General features: G+C 38.6%; 4 protein-coding genes across 4 annotated transcripts; all 4 read right to left on the bottom strand.

Moving 5' to 3' along the window:
* Positions 1–1,345: 1,345 nt before the first annotated feature.
* On the bottom strand, positions 1,346–3,139 carry Tsp_08690 (putative laminin G domain protein). Its single transcript, XM_003373915.1, has 5 exons — positions 3,016–3,139; positions 2,195–2,325; positions 1,990–2,108; positions 1,532–1,889; positions 1,346–1,450 (listed from the first exon to the last, which is right to left on the bottom strand). Exons 1-5 carry the CDS (start codon positions 3,137–3,139, stop codon positions 1,346–1,348), a joined length of 837 nt encoding a protein of 278 aa, XP_003373963.1.
* A 666-nt stretch (positions 3,140–3,805) lies between these two features.
* Positions 3,806–6,609, bottom strand: Tsp_08689 (putative laminin G domain protein). Its single transcript, XM_003373914.1, has 11 exons — positions 6,400–6,609; positions 6,207–6,368; positions 5,900–6,054; positions 5,567–5,827; positions 5,332–5,497; positions 5,075–5,264; positions 4,910–5,036; positions 4,494–4,815; positions 4,230–4,372; positions 3,988–4,170; positions 3,806–3,893 (listed from the first exon to the last, which is right to left on the bottom strand). The coding sequence occupies exons 1-11, from the start codon at positions 6,607–6,609 to the stop codon at positions 3,806–3,808; spliced, it is 2,007 nt and encodes a 668-aa protein (XP_003373962.1).
* Positions 6,610–6,654: 45 nt separating this feature from the next.
* On the bottom strand, positions 6,655–8,441 carry Tsp_08688 (vacuolar protein sorting-associated protein 28). The gene is made up of 9 exons (XM_003373913.1): positions 8,402–8,441; positions 8,198–8,357; positions 7,921–8,119; positions 7,694–7,840; positions 7,483–7,643; positions 7,286–7,421; positions 7,107–7,212; positions 6,912–7,025; positions 6,655–6,833 (listed from the first exon to the last, which is right to left on the bottom strand). Exons 1-9 carry the CDS (start codon positions 8,439–8,441, stop codon positions 6,655–6,657), a joined length of 1,242 nt encoding a protein of 413 aa, XP_003373961.1.
* Positions 8,442–8,547: 106 nt separating this feature from the next.
* On the bottom strand, positions 8,548–8,969 carry Tsp_08687 (vacuolar protein sorting-associated protein 28). The gene is made up of 2 exons (XM_003373912.1): positions 8,639–8,969; positions 8,548–8,606 (listed from the first exon to the last, which is right to left on the bottom strand). The coding sequence occupies exons 1-2, from the start codon at positions 8,967–8,969 to the stop codon at positions 8,548–8,550; spliced, it is 390 nt and encodes a 129-aa protein (XP_003373960.1).
* Positions 8,970–9,023: the final 54 nt, after the last annotated feature.

The raw sequence follows: 9,023 nt of genomic DNA, 5'->3' as shown, positions 1-9,023 counted from the left end.
AAAATTAAAATTGTACGTTTATTAAGTCACCTATCATCTCATGTTGAGAATTGAGAAATTATACTCAATATCGATTCTCAAGTATATTGTTAAGTGATTATGACTTAAAAATGAAAAAACTGCCACTTACTGATAAACGCGTTGTATTTCCATTGTTGATGTTCATGCACTTTAAATGTTGATTAAAAAATCATTTTTTAGAAATTATTCCAAAAAATAATGATGAATACAAAGCAAAAATAATGTTTGGCTTCAATGGTTGTCTTCATTCAATTTTCCGATCAAAACGCTGAGCTACCATCCACGGACGGCCTCAAACTGAAATGATTTCCTTTATGTCATTAAAGCAAACGACCTCGCATGCAAATTTTTATTTTATTCACTTCTTCTGATAAATATGGTTACTGTAGATTTTTCATTGCTCTTTATTTACTTAATGCCCTCTGTTTGAGGTGAAAATTTAATTGTAGCTTTGCCAAACGCATAAACACTTCTCATTACACAATGACCCTGTCCATTGTGTATGTTTTGTGGACGTTGCTCCAAATGAATTCAAATGTATCTCCGGTGATGCAAGTATTGGAATTCACTTTGACGTAGTGAAGCCTCGCTATAGGCGCCGAAGCCAGTGAAGCGGTAAAAGTTGTTTCCATGTGATTGACGGTAATGCTCTCTGTCAAGGAGTGTTAAAATACAGCAAATTGCTGTCATCATGTAACTAGCAATCAAAAGATTCAACGTCAGCAATCAATAATTTTGGTATTAATTTTTTTTGAATGTCAAAATGGGTCAATTTGACCCGGAAAACAACAGGAGGGTTCAAGTTGGCATACTGGCTATTTTAATACATTGGAAAGCTTCCCACTTTTTTCGGTATATCTCGAGAACTACTCGACCGGGAAGTGAGTGCATAGGATGGATGTTTCGAATGGAATCTTCGAGCAAAGCAATTATCTAACAATATAGATAACACAGTAATAATACTTTTTGGTTATGGGTAAAAACAAAGAAGAGTAAAACATTTTTACTAGTGAAAACACCATATATATATATATATATATATATATATATATATATGGTACTAAAGCAAGACATCACGAACAACAACTTATGTTTATCACAAGAAAATGCATGTAAAAAAAGAAAATTGCTCATATGCAGAAATGATTGTTTCTATAATGGAATTGTAATTTGGTGAACTTGTGCAATAATGTAAAAAGGCCTAAATACACACAATACGGAAAAACAGTTCGTTCAATTTAGCTTAATTATGATGTTCTTGAATAAAATTTTCTTCGGCAAATCGGGACTTCTTTTTTTAAAAATTAGCTGGCTGTTTTTTCGTCTATCGACAAGAGAATGTCATTTGATTGCGTCCGTTGAGAAGAGTGTAAATTTTGTCATTAAATTCAAAATCACCAATACAGCCAATAAATGGCAACGCAAATTTCTAATAATAATAACAAAATAGAAAGACAATGAAGAGCTGAAAAAAATTAATCATCGGATATAAAAGTGAAAAGTTGATTACCGTTTGAATGCGATTTTGGAGCTTTTTCGGCAGACCACCGAGCAGCAAGCCACCTGCCATTCGAAGAGTCAACGTTTTGGGCAAATTTTTCAAAAATGTTGGCTTGTGATTATCGAGTTGAATTGAAAGTTGCCTCTGCTGCTTATGGAAAACAATTCCATGCCAGTGACCATCGTCCAAACGTTGTCCGCTGGCCACTGTTGCCATTATGGGGGAAATCATCTTGTGACCTTGCAAATGCAACGTCAACAGGCCATTTTCCAATACAAGAGCCACATAATGCGAGTACTTTCGATTCGACCAGAATAACAATACACCATCAGGTTCAGCGGTGCAAAAGTGGAATGAAAATTTCAAACTGAAATATTAAATATTAATTCTTGGTAAACCTGTGCAGAATTCAACTAATTTGAGGTGAAGTGGGGAAAGAACAGAAAAAAAAATCATTCGTCACTCACTCTCCTGCATCAGCTAAGTTCTCTTGGAAAAACATACGAGTATAACTAGCAGTAGAATTGTAAAATAAAGCATTCTGGGCAGGCTTTCCAATGCAACAAGGTGACGACTTGCAATTTTCCTGCTAAATAAATCATACATAATTGAACAGCTTGCAACTGGCTTCTCTGCAATATGGACAATTTTAACAAACAAAATACAACAAACCTCTCCAGAACTGAAAATTGACGCGTCAGTTGTGAGTACCGACGCAACACTGCTGCTGGTGGTGGTGGTGGTCAATTGTACTTCAATTTCCTCTGAACTGGACGGAACCGTCGAGGAAGTGATTCTCTCACCTAAACCAAACGCAAAATCAAAAAAAAAGCTAACTTCAAAGAACACGGCATACAACAATAATCACGTACTGTCAAACTGCCAATTCAGGCTCTAACTCTAAATCCAGCAATTTTAACTGAGCAAATAATTTCAATAAAAAAGACCAAAAATGAACCCAAAAATAGAAAACAACACCATGACACATGCGCAACAAATCAGGCAAAGTTTAGCATCGGAAAGCAATTAACCAAAGAAAAAGTATCGCCAAATATGGAAACGAGTAGAGATAAATTTCCAACAAAGTGAAAAGTGTTCGTCACAGTTCAGCCACTCAACTGGTGTTAATTTCGAAAATGTGCTTCGTCATGTTTGTCCGTGTACGTGTATGTGTGTGCTTGTTTCCTTCCCTTTTAATATTCAAATGGACAAAAAATAGAGCATTCATTCCTAGCACAGCATCTGTAAATGTTGTGTGAATTGAAAATATATGAAAATTGCAAATTGTGACGTGCAATTAATTTATAATAACACAAATGACAAAACTAAACCAAATCATGAAAAAAAGTCCAACCCCTCCATTTCAAACAAACAAACAAACTAACATACATACATACATACATACATACACAATTATACGTATGCTTGAAAAGGTTGTTACACATATTTATTTAATGATAATAAGTGATGTTCATTTTTTCAGAAAATATCACCTCCTCGACGAGTTTTCAACTGCCATTTCTTGCCATTTTTCTTCGCAGTTAAAGCAGGTTGAAGTCGCTTTCGAAACAAGACCGGAATCTGACCGGTGCTGTCATCGGCTAGCAGTGGATCCATTGATTTCACACCTTGGAGAGAAGCAACTTTTCACGCATACAAGAAACGCGTATTAGAAATTTCACTTGCAGAAATTACACGTAAACTTTCCCAAGAAAAAGAAAAAAAGGAAATTAACGTAAAAAATAAAATTATTACAAACTTCATTTAAATTACACGCAAGAAAAGAAAGAAAAAAAAACAACACAACAATGACGAACTTGATCATAAATATTTTATGAAAAGCGTCATTTTATATTAAAAAATATTCTTCACTTTTCATTTAATGTCACAAAATCCACTGCTACTACTAGTATGGTTGTGAAATAAAAAGCAAACAAAAAAAAAGAATTTCCCTATAAGCACGTCATCATCAACAACAATCGCACACTTAATCTGCAAAAAGCGATATATATATATATATACGGTCTGAAGCACAGGTAAGCAAGCAAGCAAGGAGGCAAGCAAGCAAACTGTAGCCACTAAACAGCACTATGCAGAAAAAATGCCTTCAAGAGATAAATATTTAATTCGATAACGATTAATTTATTTATAATAGGAGAAGAATTTACTGTTTAATGAGAAAAAGGATTAATAAAATCGACTCATTAAAACAAACAAATACTTTTGAACATATAGTCGAGAATTAGTTTTCAGCAATTTATGAAATTATTTGCTAAAATGAAATTATATACCATAATAGCCATCGTAGCTTCCCAACCCGCAGTAGCCAAGCCGAGCGTTCAGAAGAAAATGAGGCAACAACGGCATCCTTCTGCAAAATTAGAAAACAACAAATTAAAGTAAAATAGAGCAGTGTTGATTAATTAATTAATTAATTAATTAATTAATGGAAAAAAATCACAAACTCGTAGTTCAGAAAGAAATCAGAAAGGCAACCGACGAAAGAACGTGTCACAGTCGCTTCATCAGAGGGAACTTTCACTCCGGCCAATCCACCGAGCAACAGAATCGACTCGACCGAACCAAGAGTCCACAACGTATCAAATTCGCCACTATCCATTTCCAAATCATCGACAAACAACGTCACGCTGCAAATTCATTGGCATGATGCAAACAAACAAACAAACAAACAAACAAACAAACAAACCTAGCCTTTTCACGTTTGATCAGTATGTTGTGCAATTTACCGTCGTTGAAGTTGTCGTCAGTGTGCAGTGTAATTGCACTGCCAGTTGAACGTCCAATGTGCACATACACTCGCCCTTGCATCATGTAGACAACAACAAAACCCTGCAAACAAAAATGCAATTTCATCCACCAGCATGAAAATTTTTACACAATCCCATAAAAGCAAGTATGTCGTGCAAAAGGCAAGAAGGGAGATGATGTGGAAATAAAAGTGGCCAGTCACCTCAGAATGGATATCTCTGCGACGTTTGTTTTTCAACTGACTGCTCTGATAAAGCAAAATCGCCTCTTCGGCAGTTGTACGCATGTTGAACGACAACGAAGAGTCTGCGTCCAAGATGAAACTCTGCATCGCAAAGACGCCCTGTCCGTTGAAACTGATCACTCTGTCGTCAGTGGCCAAACGCTCGTTGGATTCCACGCACGATTCGTCCACGTTCAACGACTTCAACGCGTTCCGGATGTCAATATTCTGACCAAAGCCATGCGAAATGGACCGGATACAACCGTAAAAGCCTCTCCACTGGATGCCGTACGAGAACCAACTGCACATATGTGAAAAAAAATCATTTTTCAAAAAAAGAAACACCACTTCTCTTTCTTGTGTAGCAGAGAACAACAACAAAAATATGAATTTACGCGTCTTTGGGAAAGCTATCCGGTACACCGCCGACGTAGTGATCATGATCGCGGATGTTCAAGCCCGTCGAGCCTGGAGCCGCTTCACCAGTAACTACATCGCTATCGCTGTCGACTCGCAACGTACCTGGAACAAAAAGAAGAAGCAGCAAATAAACAAACAACCACGAATGAATGATGAACAACAACAACTGCGCGCACCATTGGTCTTCATGCGCAACGCTAGCACATTGTGAAATTTTCCATCGTTGTAAGCATGCTGGGAAACTAGGCGCAGTTTCGACAAGCCTCCCAGATAAAATTGAAGCACAACATGACCATCTTTCAGTTCAATAGAGACGAAATCTTTTGTTTTCTAGATGAAAAAAGAATTATGAAATAATAATACGCGCGATATGAGAACACAAAAAGTCGGCGCTCACCGGATCACCACGGAAATAGAGCAGACCCGTTTCAGAATAGGTGGCAAAGTTGACTTGAATACGGAATTCGCGCATGTCGTACAAAAGACTGTTCGGCGCCACTTGGGCATATCCGTCGCGGAACATCCACCCTTGCACAAGGCCTTCCAACGGTTTGGTGGAAGCTCTGAAACAATGCGCGCAGAATTGATTATATGGAAGGGGAAAATTTCCGAACGCAAAACGACGACGCTACTTTGGAAAATTGCCGACGCAGTGTTCGTCGGCGTTGAAATTCCACAACGGAATCGCATGGCCGTCGACTTCGATCCGACCAACGGCTCCGCGAAATTGGGATGTAGAAATTGTGGGAGGTAATTTTGATGGATCGGCGCCGAAAGATAATGTCGTCCGACCAGGGATCGCGTTGAAAACTGCATGTGAACCGCCGCCATCGTAATTCACAGTCGTACTGCCTTCTTCGTCGGTGACATTCAACACCACAGCGTTGCCGTTGCTAAAAAAGAAATACTCTCCCTTCTTTCACGTAGAATGAATTAAAGCAAAATGAAAAACTACCATTACATACCGTTTCACATCAATCGTATACCAAGCGATGCGATCTTTACGTGCCACTGATCGAATCTGCTTCAAATTGGTCACTTTTTGATCACCACCGCCAATATTCCACAGGAAAACAATTTGACGATCACGAAGTTCAATTGCCATATATTCGGTATTTTGCTTGAAAAAAAAATATTATTCAGAAAAAAAAGAAAGAATTTTGCGAGGAGAGAAAGAGAACTTTCAACGAAATTCTCCCCATTCACCGAAACAACGGAACCAACATTAAAATTAAAATCTCATTGAAAAGCAAACAGAAAAAAAAATCTTACCGTTCTGGTACGTTCAGTTTGGGTCAAAAATAACAATGAATTCGGTACACGGTCCAGGGGACGGTAGGCGACACTGATTTCGTTCGAAATTGACGGAACCGTCGGCGACGAATAGGATCGGAAACATTTATCGTCCGCGTTCGATTTGACAGACAATTTCACCTACAAAAGCAACAATTCTATCAGCCCCTACCCCAAAAATGCACACGGTCGTAGCCAAACGACAAACTTTGGAAGCTTTTTCACGAGCTTCTTTGATTTTCTCTTTCAACAGCGACAATTTATTGTTAAGATCGAAAACTTTCTGGTCGTTATTGTCGGCCTGAGTGCGCACACGATTCAAACGTTCCCTTGCTCGAAGCACCTCTTCCAATGATCGATTCACTTGAACACAACAGCACATCATTAAAATATAAATAAATATTTTTTTAAAAAAATAAAAATCCCACTAACCAGAATCAGTAACTTTTCGAATGCCAAGACTGGTAAGAGACAAAAACTCTTCGACTTTGTTCCCCAGACTAGTGACGCTGTCAATAACCGCAGACGTTTGGCCCTCTTCCGCGGACGACTGCTTGCCCACCTTTTTCGTAATATCGTGCACGCCTTCCATTTTGTTGTGAAAATCTACCAAAAATAAAGACAAAACAAAGCAAAAACAAACTCATCACAGCAAAAAGTGGTGTAAAAAATAAAAATTTTTACCATCAAATTTGTCGAAACTTGACCAAATATTTTCCAAATCCTTCATCGAGTCGTCGATGTTGCTCTTCATACCGCTCGTACGATTCTCGTATTCGGTCACTTTGTTCAACAAGCCTGCGAAAATTGATTTATCAATAAAATTTAATAACGGTTTAGTTTTTTTTTTGAAAAATTTCATTTCAATGTTCTTTTGACCCGTACCGTTCACGTCGATCGACTGTGCATCCCTGTGCAATTCCATGCTGTGATTGGTTACCTGACGTGCGGAATCCACCAGCGGATATTCCGGATTAGAAATCAACTGAAATGGCATTTGAAAACCAAATATATACATATATTCACGTATTAATAATTGCAATTTACACTCGCATTACCTTGTCTGTACGATGAGTTGCTTCTTGCGCCAGGTCGGCAGCTTTGGATGCATTTTGCAACGCTTCGATAATATTTTCATACACGCCCGAAGCAACGAGAGCCAAATGAGATGCGTCTTTAGTTTCGGCAAAGGAGCTACAAATTTAAATAAAACACGTTAATCTTTTCCAAAACAAACAATCAATATTAATTGCACTTTTTAATTTCAGCCGCTTCCACTTCCAACATGTCAGCGTGGCTTTCAGCCGGATAGTAATACTTTTCCCGGTGAGCCGGAAGCAAAACTGCCAGCCGGCTTGCTTCTTTGTCGCAAAGAACCAACGCTTCTTCGAGTCGAGGTATCGACTGGTTCGCTTCCTTCAATTGAATAATAAGTTTTTGTTTTGTCTATTTTTCAAAAAAAATACCCAAAACCAACAACACTGGATATTACGTACCCTGTAATTGTCGTGCACGTTGAGCAGATCTTGTGTGGCGTTGTCGAGCTTTTCCTGTGCATCAGTTAACACTTTCATCGAACCTTCACCAATATTTTCAACATCTTCCAGAATATTCTACAACAAAAAACAAACATACAATAATTCTCAATTGAATGAAAATGAAGAAAAAAAACCAACATCGATCACACACGTACCATGTATTGCTCGAGCATTTTGGTAGCCGTTGACAGAGTTCCCGAAGCGGAAGTGGACTGCTTGCGAACCGTATCCCAAATTATATCCCGCATATTTTCCCAACGCTTCGTTTCAGCCAAGATTTTCTCTTTCAGTCGTTCAAACTGCGTATCGTTGAACTTCTTCGCCAACACCACTGCCAGCAGTTCCTTTTGTCTTCTTTAACGATAATAAAAGAGCAAAACATTGAACAAGCAAAACTTCAAATGCTGTATATATATAATATATCAAATAAACCTGAGCTCCATTTCAGCGCGGCTCAGATGCTTTTGCAAATATTCGTCTCGTCCTCGAATCTCGTCCAAAGTTTGCTTCATCTGCTCCAGCCATTCAGTCAGCTCTTCCTGAGACGCATCAGAAGCACTTGCCAAGTATATCAGTAAAGCTTGACGCAAGGCTGAAAAAAACGTTGCAAATTTTGACATCAAGTCAGCAAATAACTCGTTTGTAAATCGGCTTTTAAATCGCTTCTTTTCCACATGCACAAAAACAACATGAATCTTCCACGAAGGAATCATCAACTGAAGCGTGTTGTAATTTTGAAAAATACAACTCAACAATAAATACTCTTCTGAACATTCTTCCTGCTATTCAGAACGTTCCGTGCCGTGAACGCACCACTTGTGCACCAAAGAAAAGTCAAGCTCTACAAATACAACAACAACAAAAGGCACTCACCAAAAGCCTTTTCCAATGTCGATCGAACATCCATTTTCACATGTTCTGAATTGTTCATAAATTGTGCAGCTTTAGCCTTGCTGGAGATGGTCCTCTCTTGCAGATAAGTGACATCTTTTTGCAAAGAATCGACTTGATTGGTAAACTCATCGCCGTCGCTCAGGTCGAGCAATATTTGCTCAGCGTCGACGCGAGCTTGCAAAATGCTTTCCAATTGTCGACGCATGTTGGCGGTGTCGTTTTGCAATCGCAACGCACGACCCCACGGTGCCGGGATGAAGTGGGAAATGTTCACCGTCTGTATGACAGCGTTCAGCTGATCCACATCCATCATCAATTCTTTCGTGCAACCGACGTCGCAAGCTGTACGCCAACGAAGATACAA

Source organism: Trichinella spiralis (assembly GCF_000181795.1).
Source record: "Trichinella spiralis strain ISS 195 chromosome Unknown Scfld6, whole genome shotgun sequence".
NCBI lineage: Eukaryota > Metazoa > Nematoda > Enoplea > Trichinellida > Trichinellidae > Trichinella > Trichinella spiralis.
Note: the sequence above shows the minus strand (reverse complement) of the source record. Positions and strands in the feature narration are given on the sequence as shown.

Coding starts and splice junctions, on each gene's coding strand:
- Tsp_08690 (XM_003373915.1), bottom strand. CDS start 3,139: ATGGATCCACTGCTAGCCGATGACAGCACCGGTCAGATTCCGGTCTTG. Junction 2,326..3,015: donor GTTGAAAACTCGTCGAGGAG/GTGATATTTTCT, acceptor CGTTTGGTTTAG/GTGAGAGAATCACTTCCTCG. Junction 1,451..1,531: donor TCCAAAATCGCATTCAAACG/GTAATCAACTTT, acceptor TATTATTATTAG/AAATTTGCGTTGCCATTTAT.
- Tsp_08689 (XM_003373914.1), bottom strand. CDS start 6,609: ATGTGCTGTTGTGTTCAAGTGAATCGATCATTGGAAGAGGTGCTTCGA. Junction 6,055..6,206: donor AAACTGAACGTACCAGAACG/GTAAGATTTTTT, acceptor TTTTTTTTCAAG/CAAAATACCGAATATATGGC. Junction 5,828..5,899: donor TATACGATTGATGTGAAACG/GTATGTAATGGT, acceptor TTTCTTTTTTAG/CAACGGCAACGCTGTGGTGT.
- Tsp_08688 (XM_003373913.1), bottom strand. CDS start 8,441: ATGTGGAAAAGAAGCGATTTAAAAGCCGATTTACAAACGA. Junction 8,120..8,197: donor CGCGCTGAAATGGAGCTCAG/GTTTATTTGATA, acceptor TTATCGTTAAAG/AAGACAAAAGGAACTGCTGG. Junction 7,422..7,482: donor GAAGCGGCTGAAATTAAAAA/GTGCAATTAATA, acceptor TTAAATTTGTAG/CTCCTTTGCCGAAACTAAAG.
- Tsp_08687 (XM_003373912.1), bottom strand. CDS start 8,969: ATGGATGTGGATCAGCTGAACGCTGTCATACAGACGGTGAACATTTCC. Junction 8,607..8,638: donor GACATTGGAAAAGGCTTTTG/GTGAGTGCCTTT, acceptor TTGTATTTGTAG/AGCTTGACTTTTCTTTGGTG.